Below are 25,049 nucleotides of genomic sequence, written 5' to 3' on the forward strand. Positions count from 1 at the left end.
GAGTACTGTGCACAGTTTTGGTCTCCTTATCTGAGGAAGGATATACAGTACTTGCCTTAGAGGCAGTGCCACAAAGGTTCACTAGATTGATTCCTGAGATGAAAGGGTTGTCCTATGAGGAGTGATTGAATAGATTAGGCCTATACCCTCTGGATTTAGAAGGATGAGAGGTGATCTCATTGAAGCATATGAGATTCTGAGGGGGATTGACCGGGTAGATGCTGAGAGGTTGTTTCCCCTGGCTGGAGAGTCTAAAACTAGGGGGCATAGTCTCAGGATAAGGGTTCAGCCATTTAAGAGTGAGAAGAGGAGGAATTTCTTCACTCTCTACCCCAAAGGCTGTGAATGCTGAATCGTTGAGTATATTCAAGGCCGAGATAGATTCCTGGACTCTAAGCGAATCAAGCGATATGGAGATCAGGCGGGAAAGTGGAGTTGAGGTTGAAGATCAGCAATGATCTTATTGAATGGCGGGGCAGGCTAGAGAGGCCATATGGCCTACTCCTGCTCCTAATTCTTATGCGCTTATGTTCCATTCTTCTGGCACTACTGCTTTTCTAATTCACCATGTAACAAGATGCCAAATGACGAGCAGAATGCTCCCTACAAAAAAAGGGGTAGAAAAGTGAAAACGTGAAATAAACGCAAATACAAAAGTGCAAGTCACCCTGGATCACCCTCGCCCACCTTTTCACAGCTAGCTGAAAAATGGCATTGGCCTAGATATAATGCCGCTCACCATTCTGTCAGTCGGTGCACAGCGGGGACATAAGATGAGAAATAATGTTTTTTTAAATAACTAACGATAACTTACTATAATTGAATTTTCTTTGATTCTCTTTTACATAAAGCAGAATAAATTAGCTGAATCCTTCTGTTGCATTAAACAGGAGCATTAAGACAACACAAACTTACTGGTGAACTCTGCGATGCCAATTGCAGTCTCTCCATGTTGGTCTCAAATGTCCCTATTAGATCGTGTGACCCATCGTTATCATAATCATAGCAGGTTACCTGAAAAAAAATCTTTCATTGAGTAGGTTGAAGTGTAGAAGAGCCAATTTATTAAAGAGCTTACATTTGTATAGTACTTTATTACTTCCCAAAGTACATCATAACCAACAAAATACTTTTGAAGCTCAGTAACTGTTGGTTATAGGCAAAATTTCTACGCAAAATCTAAAATTTATCCAAAAGTATTGTGCATCACATATTTCTGCACTCAGCCAATGCATATGCTGCATAGCTGAGCCAAAATGTATCAGAAACAGAGTTACCAAAAACATTTCTCACATACCCTTAGTGCTTAAACAAGGCAGTCATTTAAAGAGAACTTTTGGGCGTTTTCATTCAATCTTTCTTTGAGCAGTAAAGGCAGCACCATCACCATTCAAACATTACCACAAACATTATATTCCAGTGTATGACCTTTTCAAATACTTAACTGGATTTAACAAAACTGATACATATACAGCACTCATAAATGCAAGTAAATACTATGCTTAATAAAAAGGCAGCAGTAAATGAGTGTTGTTAAACAGATTTAAAATTCGACAAAAGACCTATAAAGTTGATACATCTGCTTACAGATAGTCACAGGCTACAAGATCGTTTTTTTCACAGGCTACAAGATCGTTTTTTCAGACGACAAAATAAAAGCTGCTATTTGCTAGACTGATAAGTCAGTTTTATAACAGGAGAGCATGTGAAAGAGAGAATGAAAAAGCTCAAAAGAGCATGATTACGAGTTGGAGAGTTTCCACTTCAAACTCCTAGATTGTAGAATCCTGTTCAATCTAATCAATCCTCGATCACTGATGCGGATACAAGTTTTCAGTAAGCGGCTTTGTTTAATACTCATTTTAATAATTAAGCTACTAAGTAAATATTCCTTAGCTATTCAGTAATGAGAATGGAAGCTCAGAAAAATGTGTCAAAAGCATATTTTCTCTGGCAGGTATAAATGAAAAATACCTTGATTGGCTTCTGTAAGTCACTATTGCACAGGGACTGCAAAGGAATTTTATATGGTTTCCAAGTGGGGTTTAAATTTCTTTTTATTACCTGAAAATGACAAAAGAAAAAAATCAATACACTGAAATGCCACAAAAAGTATTTGATGTTTTGTATCTTTTTTCATTATAATAACGGCGTTAATGTTCAGTTCAGTTACCTAACTGGAGGTGCGTGACATGTAGTTTAGGAATTGGAAACGTCACACGTTTGTTTAAGGATGGGGTTTGGATAGTGCAGCTTCTATATACCATCATCGTTTGGTTGGTGGGCGGAGGGGAAGGAAAGATGTCCATTACATTGGACTTGTAGAATAAATTTCCTGGGACTACTTTATTCCACTATTTGGGTTTAAATGGCTCTCAATAGAGACTTTGCTCATGGCTAGTTCAAATACCTAATTTTCCAGTTCCCGAGTCTTATGTTGCAAATGTCAATCTGAATATTTTCTAGATAGGAAAGAGGTTACCATTGTGTTCTCCTGGCCATCTTCCTATCCTCCACCCTCCATAAACTACACCTCATCCAAAGCTCTGCTGCCCATTTTCGATCCCACACCAAGTCCCGCTCAACCATCACCCCAGTATTTGGAGACCTACCTTGGTTCCCGGTCCCCCTTTGCCTCAAATTTAAAATTCTCATCCGGCTACCTAAATCCCTTGCCCCATCCTACCTATGTAACCACTTCCAGCCTTGCAACCCTTCGAAAGCTCCATGTTCCTATGGCTCTGGCCTCGTGCTTCCCCCACTCTCTTCATCCTACCATAAGCGGCTGTCTTTTCAGTCGTCTAGGCCCTACACGCTGGAATTCCTTCTCTAAACCATTGTGTCTCTCCACCTCCCTTTCCTCCTTTAAGGCACTGTTAAAATCCATCCCTTTGACCAAGCTTTTAGCCATCCCTCCTAATATTGTTTTCTTTGGCTCAGCGTCCACTTTTATCTGATGACACCTCTATGAAGCAACATGAGACGCTTCTCCCCATTAAAGGTGCTATATAAATTCACGCTGTTGTTATTTTTATTGTGGGTTCCACCAGGGCAGTAGGATGTGAGTTCGGTTATGCTGATACTCTAGTGCAATACTGAAGGAATGCTACATTGTTGAAGTTTAGAACTAGAATTTAAAAACTTGTTTTATTGGAATGATGTGCAATGTAATGTAATTAATTGATGTCTCTCTCTTTCACTGGAACAGCACAAATTGCAAAGGAATAAAGTACTGAAGTTAGGCCATACGAAAGTGTTCGAACAACACAGGAGCAGTACTGTAGTCACGTACAAAACTAGAAAGATTAAGACCAATTGTCTCTGTTTTATGTCTGGAGAATGCTCATTTCCTGGGAGAAAGCCAGAGAAGACCAAAATAAAAGTTTTTTTCCTCTCCCAAATGCAGCACAGGATCTTTGTGGCTGAATGCATTCTGCCTGGCTGTTGTTTTTGGACAGCAGGCATTTCCACTATTGTAGATCTCTCAGTCAGCAGTTGATTTTTCTTCCCTGCTTCTGAGCAGGCCCTTGCCAGGGGAAAACCTTCACTGGGGGGAAACCAGGCATATGCAGATAATCTGATCCCAGAAATACATGTGAATCAGGTAAGGCAGAGTGCACTTCAGGTGTGCTCCGTCCAAGCTATGCGCAGCAAGGCTTGGGGGGCGGGGGAAAGTGAGAATATAAATTAATCTTTTTAGATCAGTGATCTGGATACCACATACCTATTTAATCCTTTTAGATTAAGAGCCTAGAGTCTGTGGAAATCAATTTAAAATACTAGTAATATGTTTTAACTGGCTAATGAAAAATTAAGCTTCAACACCCACAACATTTTTTGTGGCTAGGTTCCGCTATAATGTTAAGCAGTAATAACCTAATTTCTTTCATCAGCTACAACATGCACTTTGATTAAAAACCTTGGCCTGCAACCCTGACATTGCCTCATAACCTTATAATAAACTGATCAATTAGATACAATTGTGTTTGAGAAAAAAGACTGTTACCTTATTATTTATTTATATAGAATCAGAACATTGTATAAAGCAGAGGGAGCATTAATATTGATTATGGAATTTCTACAATCAGTAAATCTGTCAGAAAATCTCTCTCACCTCTGTCCTATGCACCATTTGCCATTTTCCATCATGTGTCTGTTTGCAGAATTCCAAATAAGGATCCGATTTCCCCCAAAAATCCTAGTCATCACAAGTAATAAAAGTCAAACACTGTAGGTTATTTCTAGAGATAAAAAATGTAACACTGTAAACTAATAACTGCCAAAAAACAAACTTGGTACATCAGGAATGATTTCTTAAAAAAAAAATGCACACTACCTTTTTATCTAGCTTGCGTGCTTGAACTTCAAAGTTTACCACTCTGTTGTCTTTTACTTCTTCTGCAAAAATCTAGAGTAGATAAAGCCAATAGAGAAAATTTACTAAAAGATACATTATCTTCCAATCTACCTATTTCTCTTTTCCATTAATCATCTTTTCGGACCACAGGCCACCTGCATGTTAGAGTTAGCACAGCTTACTTGCTCCCAGGCAACCAGCTATGCTGCCTCTCACCTGGTTAACTGAGAGGCACATACAGGCATGGCCCACAAACAACTCTCCCACCTTATAGGAAAACCACTTCTATTCAGCCCTTCCTCACAGCAAAGTAGTTGTGGTCAGATACTCAAAAGAATAGGGGAGAGAAAAGCATATTAATGCTTGTGCCACAATGCTTCTCTGAAGATCAAGTACACTGCCATATTTGCATAACTGCAAAGGACTTTCTGGTCTGCAATAATGTAAAGTGACTTTGTATATCTGGAACCAGGTCCTGGTCTGACAACACAAGTGGTAGAGAGCTCCCTACCCCCTGGAATAACAGTCACACACTGCATGGAGCACAACTGCAGAGCAGTGTCAGACCTGGTTTAAGGAAGGTCCTTCAAAACTTCTGTGCACTAAATAGACTTAAAGGGTTGACTTAAACATCTTGAGAAAGTAGGCACCTTTGGCAGAGCTCTCAATATCAGTCAGTATCAAGTGAAGCTCTGTTCATGCTTATGAACATTAATGTACAGAGCGGTTTCCTGGCCATAAATATAAACAAGGGACTGCCTGGCCGGGAGCTAAAGCATAAATAAATTCTCAGAATAGGTTTAAAACACACAAATCTGGCATCTAGTTCTGATAAACCTTATAATTATTGACACTTAACATTATACTGATCACCCCACTGCGATTCTTCTTCCTCATTGCTAACTTGCTTCCTTAAAAGACTGTCACAATGAAACATTGTTTGAAGCCCTAATGCCCTTCTCATTTAAATTACCTTTGACGAGTTTGTTGATTTGCCTGGCCGTCACCAGTAAGGTGCAATAAATAAATAATGTCACTTAAATCAACCAAGTTACACACTTCACACAGAACTACCCCTCCACCCAACTGGGATTGGCATCCCAGCTGCCCTGAAACAGCGTGGGCACCTTCTCAAAATATGGTGATTACCCTGACCCTGAGATTTCCCAAGGAGTCAGCATTAGGGCCAGTCAGTGTGCAGAACTTCCAGTGCTGCAACAGACCATCAGGAATTTCAGGGTTCATTTAACCACCATCAAGCTCTAGCAAATAAATGAGACGTTTGGGTCTGTACCGTGATCGTTCCTTTTCCTGCCGCTTTCCCATTTTGCAGCACAAGGGGTCTGGTCAATTTCTTGCTGGAGACAATCTGTCAAAATAATTCAAACTTATATTATTAGTTTATCATAAAAATAATTAGCATGGAAACAAAAACTAAGAGTCTGTGCTAACCAATTAGTGTTAAAGATCTTATTTTTCTCAAACATAAAATACAAGCACGATACATTATGAACTTCAAAACAGTTCAATGTTAGCCTTGAAGATGACAAAAGCAGACCAGTACTGATAGGAGGACACAGGTTATGGTTACCATGTACATTAGAGCCTCAGTTTATAATGTTTTGCTTCGTTAAACTTTACATTTTCTACGCCAAACTGCACCTGGCACCTCTACAATAGCAAAATACTGCGGATGCTGGAAATCTGAAATAACAGAAAACGCTGGAAACACTCAGCAGGCCAGGCAGCATCCGTGGAAAGAGAAACAGAGTTAGCGTTTCAGGTCTGGGACCCTTCATCAGAACTGGAAAAAGCTGGAGATGTAACAGATATTAAGCAGGTGCAGAGACCCGGCGGGGAGGGGGGAGGAAGGAATTGAAGGAATATACTGTGCTTATGTAAGAGGAGGCAGGAAAGATAAAATGTTGCAAATGGGAATGGCAAAATCATACAGCATGAAAAATGGGGGCAGGGGTTATAGTTCAAAATTGTTGAACTCAATGTTGAGTTCAGAAGGCTGTAAAGTGCCTAATCGAAAGATGAGGTGCTGTTCCTGTCTGCCCACCCCATTAACCTATTTATGTTCTCCTGCAAACTTCCTCAGTTTGTTGTGCCGCTAACTTGATATCATTAGCAAACTTTGATATCAGCCAACAAGGAAAAGCCTCATCAACTTCAGCAATGTATAGCAGAAGATGGATATGAACATAAAAATACTTTTCAAAATTCTTCATACAGAAACGTCATAATGATGTATTGCTTTCCGTGGGCAGAGAGGGACTTTACAATAAAATCCAACACATTGCTATCATATCTTGAAAAATTTTCACTATGAAAGTTACAAAAAGAGTAATTCATGAAAATTACTGCAGTGCATAATAATTACTGCAGTACAAGAAAAAGTTCTTTTTTGACTTGAGCTATAAAATACAAATTAAACAGCTTTGTAGAATCTACCTGGAGTATTCAGTGGCTTAAGAAGCAAAAGAATGAAATATTTGTATTTACCTGCCCCAGAGTACATTCAAATTCTCCCAGGAAATCATCATCACCCAGGTCAAAAGTTTCATTATCAATATCATAAACTCCAAATTTCAGTTTCTGAACTTGCTCAAAGTAATAATCGATCAGAAATTTTTTTGAAAATTTTGGGTCGAGGCAGTTTTTAACCATTTCTGTACGGCCAATCTAGGAAAGATAAAGGACAATGAGCCTCCAATATAATAATCTCCACAATTAGTACTTACTAATACCAATCAGAATAAAGGAACCAAAATCCAACCGATAGAGATAATACAATGTAATGTTACAGAAATTCTAAACTGACTAATTTGTCACTCATGCTGCTTTCATCTGTAACAAAATATTTAGGAAAGCAGCAGTCACTAAGTTTGGCCAATCTCAAACCAGTTCTTAGCAGGTATCAGTTCACAGCATGAACTACCTATCATTTGGCATTAACTGACAGTCTCAGTCAAAGCTGTTGTAAAAAATATTACGGAGTGACTCCTGCCAATGGCCGGAAGCTGTGCAGAAGCGTACTGCACATTAATCCGGAACCAGAAGCTTCTTTCTTTTTCCTAGAGCATTTTTCCTCACAGCCTGCTCCCTCCCGGCATTTTTCCTCACATGAGAACATAAGACATAGGAGCAGGAGTAGGTCATTTGGCCACCCAAGCTTGCTATTCAAGAAGGAGTTAGATATATTTCTTAAGGCTAAAGGGATCAAGGGATATGGGAAGAAAGCAGGGACAGGGTACTGAATTTGGATGATCAGCCATGATCTCATTAAATGGCGGAGCAGGCTCGAGGGGCCGAATGGCCTACTCCTATCTTCTAGGTTACTATGCTCCACCATTCAATAAGATCGCAGCTGATCTGATCTTGGCCTCAACTCCACTTCCCTGCCGGCTCCCCATAACCCTCGACTCCCTTATCGTTCAAAAATCTGTCTATCTCCACCTTAAATATATTCAATGACCCAGCCACCACAGCTCTCTGGGGAAGAGAATTCCAAAGATTCACGATCCTCAGAGAAGAAATTCCTCCTCATTTCCGATTTAAAAGGGTGCCCCCTTATTCTGAAATTATGCCCCCTAGTTCTAGATTCCCCCACGAGGGGAAACATCCTCGCTGCATCTACCCAGTCAAGTCCCCTCAGAATCATATATGTTTCAATAAGATCCCCTCTCATTCTTCTAAACGCCAATGAGTATAGGCCCAACCTGCTCAACCTTTCTTCATAAGACAACCCCTTCATCTCCGGAATCAACCTCGTGAACCTTCTCTGAACTGCCTCCAATGCAAGTATATCCTTCCTTAAATAAGGAGATCAAAACTGCACGCAGTACTCCAGGTGTGGTCTCACCAACACCCTGTACAGTTGTAACAGGACTTCCCTACTTTTATACTCCATTCCATTTGCCTTTTTGATTACTTGCTGCACCTGCATTCTAACTTTTTGTGATTCATGTACAAGGGCCCCCAGATCCTTCTGTACCTCAGCATTTTGTAATCTCTCCCCAGTTAAATAATAATTTGCTTTTTTTTTTCCCCCCTACCAAAGTGGATAACCTCACATTTTCCCACATTGTACTCCATCTGCCAGATTTTTGCCCACTCACTTAGCCTATCTATATCCTTTTGGAGATTCCTTGCATCCTCCACACAATTTGCTTTCCCACCTATCTTTGTAGCATCAGTAAATTTGGCTACATTACACTCAGTCCCTTCATTCAAGTCATTAACATAGATTGTAAATAGTTGAGGCCCCAGCACTGATCCCTGCAGCACCCCACGAGTTAGTTTGCCAACCTGAAAATGACCCATTTATCCCAACTCTGTTTTCTGTTCTATCCATGCTAATATATTACCCCCAACCCAGTGAGCTCTTATCTTGTGAAGTAACCTTTTATGTGGCACCTTATTGAATGCCTTCTGGAAATCCAAATACACAACATCTGCTGGTTCCCCTTTATCCACCCTGCTCGTTACATCCTCAAAGAATTCCAGCAAATTTATCAAGCATGATTTCCCTTTCATAAAACCATGCTGACGCTGCTTGACTATATTATGATTTTCTAAACGTCCTGCTACCACTTCCTTAATGATGGACTCCAGCATTTTCCCAATTACCGATGTTAGGCTAACTGGTCGATAGTTGCCTGCTTTCTGTCTCCCTCCTTTCTTAAATAGGGGCGTTACATTTGCGGTTTTCCAGTCCGCTGGGACCTCTCCAGAATCCAGGGAATTTTGGTAGATTACAACCAATGCATCCACTATCTCTGCAGCCACTTCTTTTAAGACTCTAGGATGCACACCATCGGGTCCAGGGGACTTGTCCACCTTTAGTTCCATTAGTTTGCCTAGTACTTTTTCTCTAGTGATAGTGACTGTTTTAAGTTCCCCCCCCCCCCCCCACCCCAATAGCTCCTGATTATCCATTATTGGGATGCTTTTAGTGACTGCTACCATGAAGACCGATACAAAATATTTGTTCAAAGTCTCTGCCATTTCCCTGTTTCCCATTATGAATTCCCCAGACTCATCCTCTAGGGGACCAAAGTTTACTTTAGCTACTCTCTTCCTTTTTATATACCTGTAGAAGCTCTTACTGTCTGTTTTTATATTTATTGCTAGCTTACTCTCATAAGCGATCTTCTCTATCATTTTTTTTTAGTCGTCCTCTGCTGGTTTAAAAAAATTTCCCAATCCTCTGACCTTCCACTATTCTTCGCAACATTGTATGCCTTTGTTTTCAATTTGATACCATTCTTTACTTCCTTAGTTTGCCACGGATGGTTCATCCTTCTCTTAGAGTCTATCTTTCTCACTGGAATATGTCTTTGCTGAGAGTTATGAAATATCTCCTTAAATGTTTGCCACTGCTTTTCTACAGTCTTACCCTGTAATATATTTCCCCAGTCCACTTTAACCAAATCTGCCTTTAGTTAAGTTCAGGACACTAGTTTGAGACCTAGCTTTCTCACCCTCAAACTGAATTTGAAATTCTACCATGCTATGATCACTCTTCCCAAGAGGATCCTTAACTTCAAGATCATTAATTAGTCCAGCCTTGTTACACATTACCAGATCTAAAATAGTCTACTCCCTGGTTGGTTCCACAACATATTGTTCCAAGAAACCATCCCGTATACACACTACAAACTCTTCCTCAAGTCTACTTTTGCCAGTTTGCTTTGTCCAATCACTATGAAGATTAAAATCTCCCATAATTATAGCCGTACCTTTCTTACAAGCCTGTAGTATTTCTTGATTTATACTCTGTCCTACATTGGCTACTGTTTGCGGCCTATCGACCAGTGACTTCTTACTCTTATTTCTTATCTCCACTCAAACTGATTCTACATCTTGATCTTCTAAGCAAACATAATTTCTCACTACTGCACTGATCTCATCCCTTAACAGAACTACACCACCTCCTTTTCTTTTCTGCCTATCCTTACGAAATGGCAAATACCCCCGAATATTCAGTTCCCAGCTTTGGTCACCATGCAACCACGTCTCTGTCATGGCAATCAGTTCATACCCATTTATTTCTATTTGTGCTGTCAACTCATCTACCTTGTTACGAATGCTGCATGCGTTCAGATATAGAGCTTTTAATTTTGTCTTTTTACCATTTTTCCATACTCTGACCCCTCTTTCTGATGCACTCTTATGTGCATCCGGAGGAGGCAGAACTGTGCGGGAGCGGCAGTGGGACCTGAGAGAAGGCAGATCAGCCATAAAGGAGCGCTGCAGAGGAGGCCCGACACCGGAGTGCTGCGAGTTGGGAAAGAGTCCGAGAGTGGGAGCAGTCAAACAACAACAACAACTGTGAAACCGATTGGTAAGTAGGACCCGGTGAGTATTTCTACAGTCCAGTCGTTGAAGTAAAAGTAAGGTCTCTAGTTTAGAGTCTAGTTTTAAATCCACATCAGAGCAGTGGGAGTCTTTCAGAAAGGAAATAGAGGGAGTACAACGCCAACATGTTCCCATAAAGGACAAGGGTGGGACCAACAAACCCAGGGAACCCTGGATGTCAAAGGATATACAAGAATAGATTAGGAAAAAAAAAGGGAGGCTTTTGGCAGATACAAAGGATTAAAAACAGTGGAAGCCCGAAGGGAGTATAGAAAGTGCAGGGGGGTACTTAAAAAAAGAAATTAGGAGAGCAAAGAGGGGCATGAAAAAACACTGGCAGGCAAAATAAAGGAAAATCACACGGTGTTTTATAAGTATATTAAAGGCAAGAGGATAACCAGGGAAAGTGTAGGGCTCATTAGGGACCAAAGTGGCAATCTGTGTGTAGAGTCAGAAGATGTGGGTGAGGTTTTAAATGAATATTTTGCATCTGTGTTCACTATGGAGAAGGACGATGTAGACATAGAAATCAGGCAGGGGGATTGTGATATACTTGAACAAATTAGTATTGAGGGGGAGGAGGTACTAGTGGTTTTAATGGGCTTAGAAGTGGATAAATCCCCAGGCCCAGACGAGATGTATCCCAGGCTGCTGTGCGAGGCAAGGGAGGAGATTGCAGGGGCTCGGACACAAATTTTCAGAACCTCTCTGGCTACAGGGGAGGTGCCAGGGGACTGGAGGCCTGCTAACATAGTACCATTATTCAAGAAGGGTAGTAGGGATAAACCAGGGAATTACAGGCCAGTGAGCCTAACATCAGTGGCAGGGAAATTACTGGAAAAAATTCTGAGGGACAGAATTATTCTCCACTTGGAGAGGCAAGGATTAATCAAGGATAGTCAGCATGGCTTCGTCAGGGGGAGATCATGTCTAACCAATGTGATTGAATTTTGAGAGGGGTGACTAGGTGTGTGGATGAGGGTAGTGCAGTTGATGTAGTCTACATGGACTTCAGTAAGGCTTTTGACAAAGTCCCGCATGGGAGACTGGTCAAGAAGGTAAGAGCCCATGGGATCCAGGGCAATTTGGCACATTGGATCCAAAATTGGCTTAGTGGCAGGAGGCAGAAGGTGATGGTCGAAGGTTGTTTTTGTGACTGGAAGCCTGTGTCCAGTGGTGTACCGCAGGGATCGGTGCTGGGTCCTTTGATGTTTGTAGTGTACATTAATGATTTAGATATGAATGTAGGAGGTATGATCAGTAAGTTCGCAGATGACCGAAAATTGGTGGAGTGGTAAATAGCGAGGAGGGAAGCCTCGGGCTACAGGACGATATAGACGGGTTGGTCAGATGGGCAGAACAGTGGCAAATGAAATTTAACCATGAAAAGTGTGAGGTGATGCATTTTGGGAGGACTAACAAGGCAAGGGAATACACAATGAATGGTAAGATCCTAGGAAGGACAGAGGATCAGAGGGACCTTGGTGTGCATGTACATAGGTCCCTGAAGGCAGCAAGACAGGTAGATAAGGTGGTTAAAAAGGCATATGGGATACTTATATTCTATGCCTCGGCTAATGAAGGAAAGAGCAGGGAGGTTATGATGGAGCTGTACAAAACACTAGTTAGGCCACAGCTGGAATGCTGTGTGCAGTTCTGGTCGCCACACTATAGGAAGGATGTGATTGCATTGGAGAGGGTGCAGAGGAGATTCAGCAGGATGTTACCTGGGCTGGAGCGCTTCAGCTATGAAGAGAGACTGGACAGGCTGGGGTTGTTTTCTTTGGAGCAGAGAAGGCTGGGGGGGGGGGGGGGGGGGGGAAGAGCCTGATTGAGGTATACAAAATTATGAGGGGCATAGATAGGGTAGATAGAAAGGAACTTTTCCCCTTAGTAGAGGGGTCAATAACCAGGGGGCATAGTTTCCAAGGTAAGGGGCAGGAGGTTTAGAGGGGATTTGAGGAAAAACTTTTTCACCCGTGGTTGGAATCTGGAACTCACTGCCTGAAAGGGTGGTAGAGGCAGGAACCCTCAACATTTAAGGAGCATTTAGATGAGCACTTGAAACGCCATAGCATACAAGGCTATGGACCAATTGCTGGAAAATGGGATTAAGATAGGGCTTGATGGCCGGTGTGAACATGATGGGCCGAAGGGCCTCTTTCTGTGCTGTATAACTCTATGTGACTATGTATACGCTCTGTCCCTTCCTGTCTCACTCTAGTTATCATTACCCCTATCGCTACCCTGCACTTTTGCCTTCTCATTTTTCTTTGACTTTTTTTTTTTAATTTCTGTTCAGCGGATCCCTCCCCCCCACTATTTAGTTTAAAGCCCTAGCTACAGCCCTAGTTATTCGATTCGCCAGGACACTGGTTCCAGCCTGGTTCCCTCTTACCCCAGTACTGGTGCCAGTGCCCCAAGAACCGAAACCCATTTCTCTCACGCCAAGTCGAGTGTGGCATCAAGGAGCCCTAGCAAAACTGAAGTCAATGGGAATCAAGGGGAAAACTCTCCATTGGTTGGAATCATACCTAGCACAAAGGAAGTTGGCTGTGGTTGTTGGAGGTCATTCATCTCAATCACATGACATCACTGCAGGAGTCCCTCAGGGCAGTGTCCTAGGCCCAACCATCTTCAGCTGTTTCATCAATGACCTTCCCTCCATCATAAGGTCTAAAGTGGGGATGTTCGCCGATGATTGCACACTGTTCAGCACCATTCGAGACTCGTCAGATACTGACGCAGTCCGTGTCCATATGCAGCAAGACCTGGACAACATTCAGACTTGGGCTGACAAGTGGCAAGTAACATTCGCACCACAAAAGTGCCAGGCAATGACCATCTCCAACAAGCGAAACTCTAACCATCTCCCCTTGACATTCAATGGCATTACCATCGCTGAATCCCCCACTATCAACATCCTGGGGGTTACCATTGATCAGAAACTGAACTGGACCAGCCATATAAATACTGTGGCTACAAGAGCAGGCTAGAGGCTGGGAATTCTGCGGCGAGTGTCTCACCTCCTAACTCCCCAAAGCCTTTCCACCATCTACAAGGCACAAGTCAGGAGTGTGATGGAATACTCTCCACTTGCCTGGATGAGTGCAGCTCCAACAACACTCAAGAAGCTCGACACCATTCAGGATAAAGCAGCCCACTTGATTGGCACTCCATCCACCACCTTCAACATCACTCCCTCCACCACCAGTGCACTGTGGCTGCAGTGTGTACCATCTACAAGATGCACTGCAGCAACTTGCCAAAGCTCCTTCAACAGCACCTTCCAAACCCGTGACCTCTACCACTTAGAAGGACAAGGGCAGCAGACGCATGGGAACATCACCACCTACAAGTTCCCCTCCAAGCCACACACCATCCTGACTTGGACCTGTATCACCGATCCTTCACTGTCGCTGGGCCAAAATCCTGGAACTCCCTTCCTAACAGCATTGTGGGTGTACCTACACCATATGGACTGCAGCGGTTCAAGGCGGCGGCTCACCACCATCTTCTCAAGGGCAATTAGGGATGGGCACTAAATGCAGGCCTAGCCAGCGACGCCCACATCCCATCAATGAATTAAAAAAAATTTTTTTTAATCTTTGAGCCACTCGTTCATCTCTCTGATTTTATTTACCCTATGCCAATTTGCACGTGACTCAGGTAGTAATCCAGAGATTATTACCTTTGTGGTTCTGCTTTTTAATTTAGCCCCTAGCTGCTCATACTTCCTCAGCAGAACCTCTTTCTTTGTCCTAACTATGTCGTTGGTACCTACATGGGCCATGACAACTGGATTTTTCCCCTCCCACTCGAAGTTCCTCTCCAGCCCAGAGGAGATGTCCTTTACCCTGGCACCGGGCAGACAACACAGCCTTCGGGACTCACGCTCTTGGCTGCAGAGAGAAGTGTCTATCCCCCTAACTATACTGTCCCCTGCCACGACCACATTTCTTTTTGCTCCCCCCACTTGAATGGCTGTGGTCAGTTTGCTCATCCTCACTGCAGTCCCTGCTCTCACCCACACAGAGAGTAAAAACCTCGTAACTGTTGGACAAGAGCAAGGCTGAGGCTCCTCCACCACTACCTCCTGGGTCCCCATACCTGCCTTACTCGTAGTCACATCCACCTGTCCCTGACCACGGACCAAATTGGAATTAATTAATCTAAGGGGTGTGACTGCCTCCTGGAACATAGTGCCCAGGTAACTCTCCCCCCCTCCCTGATGTGTCGCGTTTGAAGCTCGGACTCCAGCTCATCAACACGGAGCCGAAGTTCCTCAAGCAACCAACACTTACTGCAAATGTGGTCGCCGTGGACCTCAATGGTGTCCACCAGCTCCCACATGTTGCAGCAGCAACACATCGCCTGCCCTACCATTTCTAATGTATTTAATTAAGTGTTTAAGTTTTGAACATTTCGTTTTTAATCCAGGCTCTTAATTTAAATCAATGCCCAAGAAAAAGAGTGAACTACTGGCCAACCAATCGCTTCCCTGCTTTCCTGTGACGTCGCACTTTGAATCTTTCTACTTCTTACCCTCCTAGGTCGGTTAGCGCTGCTCCGGGCTCGCTCTCACAGCCTGCTCCCTCCTGCCATTTTTCCTCACAGTCCGCTCTCTCCCGACGTTTTTCCTCATAGCCCACTCCCTCCCAGCATTTTTCCTCGCAGCCCACTACCCCCCGGCATTTTTTTGACGAACCGGCAGCGCGCATGCGCAGTCCGCTTCCAGTTCGTTGGCAGCAGTCGCGTCCAAAATATTAATCTATACTGGTACAAGTGGGAAGTCACTCCACTAAAGCTCGAGTTGTGGCACTATTCTTTCAGTTGAATGGCATGAAAATGAGAATGTATAAAATGAAGTAATAAAAAAGCCATCTAAAAATGCAGATACAAAACATAAACATGGTATCTTTCAACATGTTCCATAGTATTGGTTACTGAATTGACTGTAGGGCTAAAAATCAAGAGCGGTATCAATTTTGTCCAGTTAGCAGTCCACCTCCATGCCAAGAAACTGCTACCATGATAAATGCTAATGGTTTTCACTTGTATATATGCTGCCTCAGTAAGATGTTTAAAGATATTCCTTACCTCAACCCATTGATTTCCACCAGTATTTAGAAGGAGTGCACACAGTGGATCAGATTTAGAAAAAACATCTTTATCCAGTAAATTTTCACAGGAGATGCTTAGTTCCACCTTACTCACACAATCTGCCATCTGCTAACCTGCAAAGCACATTATAATACATGCAATATTATAAACCAATATTTAAGCTTTTTAATAAGATTATTTTTATTTATTAAAAGAACTAAAAACAGGCTGTATATAGAACATGGCAATGCCTATTAAACTTAACTGGAACTCAGTTTGATATCAATAAAACTTACTGTACTTCACTGTTCTTATTGGTCACAAGATTAACAGATGGAACACAGTTTGCAACAGAAAATATTAAATTCTACTGGACAGGATCAAAAAGGTCCCATGTTCAATTTCTAGTCTGTGTTGGGTTTTTGTTCTTAGCCAAGTGGCAGTAGAGGTACTACAATTGTCATCAATGTCCCTGAATTAGAGAGTGGAAAATTAGCCAAAGTGTCTCTTTCAGGTACATGGATGTCAGGTGAGGAAAGGATTGCACTCATTTAGGATGTGTTATTTGAATAGACTGGCAAGATGTTTAATTTTATTCGTTCCTGGGATGAGGGCATCGCTGGCAAGGCCAGCATTTACTGCCCATCCCTAATTGCCCTCGAGAAGGTGGTGGTGAGCTGCCTTCTTGAACCACTGCAGTCCGTGTGGTGAAGGTACTCCCATATTGCTGTTAGGGAGGAAGTTCCAGGATTTTGACCCAGCAACCATGAAGGAACGGCGATATATTTCCAAGTCAGGATGGTGTGCAACTTGGAGGTGGTGTGTTCCCATGCCCCTGCTGCCCTTGTCCTTCTAGGTGGAAGAGGTCGCGGGTTTGGGAGGTGCTGCTGAAGAAACCTTGGCGAGTTGATGTAGTGCATCTTGTAGACGGTATACACTGCAGCCACAGTGCACTGGTGGTGGAGGGAGTGAATGTTTGAGGTGGTGGATGGGGTGACAATCAAGTGGGCTACTTTGTCCTGAATGGTGTCGAGCCTCTTGAGTGTTGTTGGAGCTGCACTCATCCAGGCAAGTGGAGAGTATTCCATCACACGCCTGACCGATGCCTTGTAGCTAGTGGAAAGGCTTTGGGGAGTCAGGAGGTGAGACACTCGCCGCAGAATACCCAGCCTCTGACCTGCTCTTGTTGCCACAGTATTTATGTGGCTGATCCAGTTAAGTTTCTGGTCAATGTTGACCCCCAGGATGTTGATGGTGGAGGATTCGGCGATGGTAAAGTACTGTCAATGCTCACTTGGGTGGCCATGGAACTGTACCCAGCAGCGATACACATGTCTTCAAGAGAGGAGAAAGTGATATGAAACTCTGGCAACAAAAAATGCAAAAAAAAAGTGTCTTGCGAATCTAAAAACTGGTAATTTTTAAAAGCCACTCTGACTTCTCTTCGCCTCCACTTTGCTTTTCCTTCAATCAGCAAATTCTGGCCAATAACCAACAATGATGTTATGACTGCATATAGTCTGTTTGCTGTACAATCATGTTTTTTTGAGGAAAAAAAGACCATCACAGCACTGTTTGTTTTCAGTCATTTGTAGATCAAACATTAAGAGTGAAATTTCTGTCACCGGACACGTGTCAATGTCATCAACAAACAAGCCCATGAATTTGAAGAATAAAATCCCCTTTTCAGGTCATTACAAGTTCATTATCTATAAAATCTCCACAATTCTTGCTGCACTTCACATTTAAAAAAAATTTTTTATAAAGTAACTGTCCTTGGATGTGGGTGATGCAGGCAAGGCCACATTTACTGCCCATTCTTGTTTGCCTGAGGTGGTGGTGGTGGGCCTTCTGCTGAATCCTTGCACTCCTTATGGTGATGGTGCTCCCACAATGGCATTACATAGGCAATGCTAAGATTCTGACCCAGTAATGGTGAACGAATAGTGTTGTATGTCCAAGTCGGTATAATGTGTGACTTGGAGAGGAACTTGGATGTGATGGTGACACCATTGCAGCTTTTGTTCTTCTTGGGTGGTAGAGGTCGCATGGGAGGGAGGTTTTGTCAAAGTAACCTTGGGGAGTTGCTGCAGTACATCCTATAGATCGTACATACTGCAGCCACAGTGCACTGGTAGATATTGAATTCATTGGCAGGGGCAAAAATCAAGCAAACTGCTCTGTCCTGGATGGCGTCAAACTTCTGGATTATTGTTGCAGCTGTACCCATCCGCGCAAGAGGTAAGCATTCCATCATACTCCTGACATGCCTTGTAAAAAGTAATCGCCAGGATGATGATACTGGGGGACTTGGGGCTTGTGGTGCCATTGAAAGTCCAGGTGGCATTGGCTGGACTTTGTTGTTACAGATGGTCATTGCCTGGCTCTTGTGTGGAGAGAGTATTACCTACCATGTGTCAGCCAGGCCTGAATGTTATCCAGGTCCTGTTGTAAGGTGACAAGGGCTGCTTCATTATTGGCGGAGTTTTAAATAGTGATGAACATTGTAGAATCATGAGTTAACAGTGTGACTCCTGACCTTATGACTGAGGGAATACCTGATAAAAAGATAATTTTGTAGGAATAAAATAACAAGTTAACAAAGGAAATAGCAACTACTGGCAAAAATCGTGACAAAAAATTCAGGAGGAGATTGAAACTACATAAAAACAAATAATTTTCAAGTGAGTTGATACACCAAAATATGGTTCCAAAGATCTGAACTAAAATAATTTTATTCCCCATCCAATCTCTCACTCCCACAGTTGTCAGACTATGAGCTCAGTCTAATTTGCGAGCCATTATACACAGAAACATTAAAGAGCATCCTTATTATAAAGGCTGGTATGAAAATGCAAATGTAAAAGTTATTTTAATTTTTGTATTTAATTCACATGTAGTGTAAATTAACAACAGGAAAGTGAAATACTCAGTTTATATGACTAATGAATTTGATATTTGAGTTTTCATTTGGTTTCACTGTTGGTTACTGTGTATATATTTTTGGCCTTTTTATAATACAACATCAAGGGCTGGTATATAAATGCAAGTTCTTTCTTTGGCAATCACGTCATTTTAATATGTTGGTAGATCTGCATGGTGTTACTCACAGGTAGTTCAGGGCGTGAGCAGGGAAGAAAGCAGAGCGGTCAGGCAGGGAATGGAGCAGTTGGGTGAAGTGGGAGCTGTAGCAGACACCGTGCATTAAAGCAGGGATGCAGTGGAATCAGTTTCCTGTCATTTGGAAACTGGGAGTAACAAAGTTCAAGACATGTAGTGGTGTTCCTGGGGCTAGGGTTAGTCACGGATTGCAGGATCAGTTCTTTACAGCATCTTGCATTATTATTGTTCATTATACATTACAATCCATTGCATGTAATTAATTGTATTTCTTTTTCCCCGTCACTTATCTCACAATTCAGGTTCATGTTTTACTTAGTTTGGTTCTTTTGAAAGGCACTTCTATTTTCCAAGTATTCACTGGTGCAATAATGACTTCCCAAGATTTTAGTGATTTCAGTCCTTTTCCATCATTGCACAGCAAGTCCACTCGTCCAGGCATACTCCATGAATGGAAGTCTAGGTGCCAGTCCTAAAGTGTGCTATGCATGACCTGCTCCAAGATTTGGTTGTGCTCAGAAGAAAGGCAAGTAGCCCGATAGTTGTCGTTTAAGTGTCTGTGTAGTGACGCTGGTGCATTCTGGGAGTTGTCTTGCCACATGCTTGAGCCTCTTCATTAGAGAAGCTGATGGCTGACATTGGGTAACTACGAGTATCCTTTTAATCTCAAAGAGGAGGAAAGAGTTCGCCAAGCCAACATTTATCCCTCACCAAAACCAATTAACTGGCCATTTATCTCACTGCTGTTTGACTGACAAGGAACCTTGCTGTTAACATACAAATTGCCTGTAATATTTGCTTGCACAATAATGGTGATTACATGTCAAACTAATTATATTTGGCTGTGAATCACTTTGGGACATCTCAAGAAAATGACTCTGAAAAAGGACCAACAGTCTCAAAATGATTTGCTATTCTGGTCCCAGAAAACAGTTAAAAGTATCCAGGAGAGTTAGGTACTGTATTACTATTTATCCGATTTAACTTGCTTCTGCATATATTTATTTCTTGAAATAAACAATTCGTATTTTAGCCACTTTTGGGTGTCCGGCCGCCTGTTCCAGCATTGAAGAGGTCGCCACAATATTGAGGACCCGGCCTCATTTAAACTTGGCAGGCAAACTGTGGTGCACCAAACAGGCATCTGATTCAGCTCGCCTGATTGAGGCCTCAAGATTGGGCTGGGGCGGTTGCCACCATTGGAAGTTATGGAGTGAGGGACGCGATCAGAGGGGAGGGATCTCGGGATATAGCAGCCCAGATTATTTTTGTGGGCCCCGACGCCTGCAGGGATACAAAAATAATTCAACACTTACATTTGGCAGGCTTCCTCGGTTCCGACCAGTTCCAACCAAAAATGGTATTCGGGGTTCTATTTACATCACAGGATCCGGATTTCTGTATTAAAAGAGGCCTATTGCATGAAATAGGTGAGCGCTTTGGACACCCACTGGTAGGCCCCTTTTAAAATGGAGTCAGCCACATCGCCGCCATTAACCGGGCGGTAAGGCTACCGACCCCATTGAGGTTACTGCCCGACTAACGCCAGCCGAAGGCAGTGAAAATGGACCCTGCTCTGTCAGTGTGATCGGTTTCTACCTATCAGAGATCAGGAATGCTCCATTGTTGGAGGTAGTTGTAATGTATGTACCTTTGAAGGGAGAACTACTTTTTACATCTCCTGTATACTGTAGTACCGGCAGTGACCACACCTGTATATAAACCCTGAGTAGTGATCTGTACATTAGTTTTGGAGTAATCCTCCTTCAGTAAACACCTGTTGATCGTTCCCTGCAGTCTTTTGTCTGAATATTGAAGGACACAACAACAAGATACACGGATCTAACATTGGCGACGACGCAGATTAGAACCTACCTGCAACTCTGCATCACCTCCCAGGGATTCGCTCCTGGAGAACAGTGGCAGGAGGTCGAGTCCAGAAGCACGGGCGTCGACCACGGGCAACCGCCCAGTCATCCAGCGGAGATTTGAGCATCACAGGGGAGGCTGCCGAGAGCCAGGCTTGGCTTTCCAGTCATGTTGGTCCAGCGAAACGGGCTGTCAACAGGTACTGCGCAGACTCTTCCCGGACAGCGGCGGCTAGAGCCGACCGAGCGGCACAGAAAAAGGCCGAGCAGCGTCGACGGGGGAGAGGGGAGAGCGCAGAGCGCAGCCGGTGTTCAAGGGCCGAGCAGCGTCAACAGCAGGGGGGGGGGGGGGGGGGAAAGAGGCGCGCAGGAAAACGCGAGGCGCTGCCATTGCCACAAGGACCACAGAGAGCGGCATTGGCAGCAGCGCAAGAGCAGCGCACGAAACCCACAGGGCGTCGCCATTTGCCACGAGGACCGCCGAGAGCGGCGTTGGCAGCAGCGCGGGAGACGCCATTTTAAGCCGCAGCGGGGAAGAAAGGAAAGCACGGGAGACACCATTTTAAGCCAGTCTAACCACACCCAAAAATGCCGAAGAGTGGCAGTATCACAACGTTCGACAATGAAGTCGAAGATTGGACGACATATGTCGAACGCATAGAAGTATACTGCAAGGCGAATGAAGTGCCAGATGACAAGAAAGCGCTGGTATTGTTGAATTCAATGGGTGCAAAAACATATGGCTTACAACGAAACCTAGTAACCCCAGAAAAGCCAGTAGAAAAGGATTTTGAAAACATAGTGTCAATCCTACAGGACCACTTAAACCCCACACCGCTGCTGATAGCAGAAAGATTTAAGTTACACAAAAGGAACCAGCATAAAGATGAAAGTAATGCTGAGTATTTAACGGAACTGCGCAAGCTATCGAAACACTGCCAGTTTGGAACGGGACTAGCAGATACTTTAAGGGACAAGTTTGTGTGTGGGCTTCAAAGTGAAGGAACCCAGAAGCGGCTTCTATCAGAAAAGGATCTTACACTGGACAAGGCTTTCAGCATTGCAGTATCACACGAAGCAGCCGCGCGGGGCGCTGCAGAGATACAACGGAGACCGCAAGAATATGGCACAAATGAAATGTCATACAGAAGTGAAGTGCTATCGCTGCGGCAGAACAACACACGACCATAATGATTGCTGGTTCAATGACAAAGTGTGCAGACAGTGTGGAAAAGTAGGACACATAGCAAGAGTTTGCAGGTCGGGAAAGAAAACCAGCAGCAAGAAATCTCCACAGGAGAAGTACAAGGTGGTACATAAGGTGACGGAGAGTAGATCAGACGAACAGAAAAGTGATACAGATTCCAGAAGCAAGGAGCTGGGTTGTCTGAAACTACATAATGTGATCAAAACGGAGGATCACCAAACTATCTGGGTCATGCTCAAGATAGCAGGAGTCCAAGTGAAAATGGAATTGGACACAGGATCAGCCCTAACAGTCATAAACCGAAGGGACTACAAGCGGCTATTCTCACATATACCCTTGAGAGATACAAAGATTGTCTTGAAGACGTACACGGGGCAAAAAGTCTACCCCAAAGGAAAAATAAGGGTGAACGTTATATATAACGGCAAGGAAACACCAAAAATGGACCTATATGTATTGCCAGATGGAGGACCACCACTACTAGGACGTGAATGGATCCGGAAGATACAGCTAGATTGGCATTCCATACAAGCACTGACTGTAGATGCCAAAAAGGATGACGACGTCACACCTGGACGACTGTCAAAAATGCTAACTGACGCACAAGAAGTGTTCCAGCAGGGACTCGGAACACAAAGGCATAACAGCAATGATCAAAATAGAGGAAAATGCAAGCCCAAAGTTTTTTTTAAGGCCAGACTGGTACCTTATGCGATCCGCCCAGCCGTCGAAGCAGAGCTGGAAGGTTTGGAACGTTCAGGAGTACTGTCCAAAGTGGACTGGAGCGAGTGGGCTACACCCATCGTTCCTGTAATGAAGAGGTCGTTCAGTATTACACCTGGGGAACCAAAGAAGGTTCGCATCTGTGGGGACTTTAAGGTGACAGTGAACCCAGTCCTTCACACTGTACACTATCCGCTTCCGCGGATTGAAGATATTTTCGCCTCGCTATCTGGAGGGAAACGCTTCACTAAGATTGATCTGGCCCAGGCGTACCTGCAAATGGAGGTAGAAGAAGCCTCGAAATAGTACCTCACGATCAGCACTCAAAGATCTCTACCAATATAACCGGCTGGTGTTCGGGGTAGCATCAGCTCCGGCTTTTTGGCAAAGGGCAATGGATCAAGTCCTGCAAGGGATTCCAGGGACCCAGTGTTATTTGGACGACATCCTGGTCACGGGCGAAAATGACACTGATCACCTCGCCAACCTGGAGCAGGTGCTCACTAGATTGAAGGAATATGGGCTCCGAGCTAATCGCCACAAATGCAAGTTTTTCCAGAAGCAGGTCTCGTATTGTGGCCACGTTATTGATGAAGAGAGGTTACATAAGTCCCCTGAAAAGATTGAGGCAGTAGTCAAGGCTCCAGCACTGGAAAATGTGTCACAACTGAGGTCGTTCCTCGGGCTGGTGAACTACTACCATAAGTTCTTGCCGAATTTGTCTACCGTACTACACCCACTGAACACCCTACTGCAAACGGGGGTATCATGGAAATGGAGTGACGAATGTAAACGAGCTTTCCAGAAGAGCAAAGCATTGATCACATCAAAAGAGGTGTTGGCTCATTTCAACCCAGCACTACCAATTCGGTTGGCATGCGAAGCATCACCCTATGGCATTGGAGCGGTGCTGTCGCACAAATTCCCGGACGGCTCGGAGAAGCCAGTAGCCTTTGCGTCTCAGTCACTAACCTCAGCCGAGCATAACTACGCCCAGATTGACAGGGAGGCCCTCAGCCTAGTGTGGGGAGTGAAAAAGTTCAATCACTATCTGCACGGGCAGAAGTTCACCTTGCTGACTGACCACCAACCACTTGTCTCCATCTTTAATCCAAAGAAGGGCGTTCCGGTGATAACTGCGCAACGGCTACAAAGATGGTCCCTTTTTCTAGAGGCGCACCAATATGAAATCGAGTATAAGGGCACGAAACAGCATGGAAACGCTGATGGGCTATCATGCCTGCCACTGCCTACTGCGGAGGAAGCACCAGCAGTGGATCCGGCCGAAATATTTCATTCGACTATAATTGAATGCTTGCCAGTAACTAGCGCTGGTATAGAGAAGGAGACCCGAAATGACCCGACGCTGTCTCAGGTATATGATTTGACGGTGAAGGGATGGCCAGCACATGGCGACTCACTGTTGCCAGCATTCTCATCCAGAAGAGAACAGCTGTCAGTATGCCAGGGGACCTTGATGTGTGGATCCCGAGTGGTAATTCCACCCAAGTTAAGGGAGAGAGTGCTCAATGAGCTTCACGAAGGTCATCTGGGAGGGGTGAAAATGAAAAGCCTTGCTAGGGCTTGTGTGTGGTGGCCGAGGATCGATCAGCAAATCGAGGACCTGACAAAGAGCTGCTCAGGATGCCAGAAGGTCCAAAATGCACCACCACATGCCCCTCTACACCCATGGGAGTGGCCCTCATCTCCATGGCAACGGGTGCATATTGATTTTGCTGGTCCATTCATGGACTCAATGTTTTTAATAGCCGTGGATGCGCACTCGAAATGGCCTGAGGTGATCAAACTGTCCTCCACCACCACGGAGAAAACTATTGCAGTCCTACGGACCATTTTTGCCAGGAACGGCTTGCCAGAGCAGATTTGCTCTGATAACGGACCACAGTTTGTGTCCGAAGATTTATGAAAAGGAATGGGGTAAGGCATTACACAGCCGCCCCGTATCAAGCCACAAATGGATTGGCTGAGGTTCGTACAAACCTTTAAAAAAGCAGTAAAGGCCATGTGCGATGACGACATTCCACTGCAGCATAAGGTGGACAATTTCCAGTTAGCCTACAGAAATGCGACACATGCAGTCACCAACCAGGCCCCGGCCATGATGTTCTTTAACCAAAGGTTGAGATCTCGTCTGGATTTGCTCAGACCAAATGTACGAAGAGATGTTGAGTGTAAGCAATTCCAGCACATCAATGAGAAGCCGACAAGGAGCTTCAATGTAGGGCAACCAGTCTTGGCCCGCGACTACCGAACAGAGAAATGGCAGCCAGGAACGATATGCACA

The 25,049-nt window shown here is 43.9% G+C and overlaps 1 protein-coding gene across 3 annotated transcripts in view; it reads right to left on the minus strand.

Annotated features, from left to right (window-relative positions):
* Positions 1-25,049, minus strand: part of LOC147114789 (copine-3-like) — a 103,806-nt gene that overhangs the window by 53,794 nt on the left and 24,963 nt on the right. For all 3 annotated transcript variants that reach the window (XM_085992732.1, XM_085992730.1, XM_085992731.1), the window contains 7 exons: positions 15,824-15,960; positions 6,866-7,045; positions 5,652-5,726; positions 4,337-4,408; positions 4,115-4,198; positions 1,975-2,064; positions 916-1,014 (listed from right to left, as the gene is read on the minus strand). In XM_085992732.1, coding sequence (XP_085848858.1) covers positions 916-1,014; positions 1,975-2,064; positions 4,115-4,198; positions 4,337-4,408; positions 5,652-5,726; positions 6,866-7,045; positions 15,824-15,952 — 729 coding nt within the window. In that variant the 5' untranslated portion in view covers positions 15,953-15,960. The remainder of the gene's footprint in view (positions 1-915; positions 1,015-1,974; positions 2,065-4,114; positions 4,199-4,336; positions 4,409-5,651; positions 5,727-6,865; positions 7,046-15,823; positions 15,961-25,049) is intronic.

This window comes from Somniosus microcephalus, chromosome 7 (assembly GCF_052327205.1).
Source record: "Somniosus microcephalus isolate GS21.2 chromosome 7, FLI_Smic_1.0, whole genome shotgun sequence".
NCBI classification, from domain to species: Eukaryota; Metazoa; Chordata; class Chondrichthyes; order Squaliformes; family Somniosidae; genus Somniosus; species Somniosus microcephalus.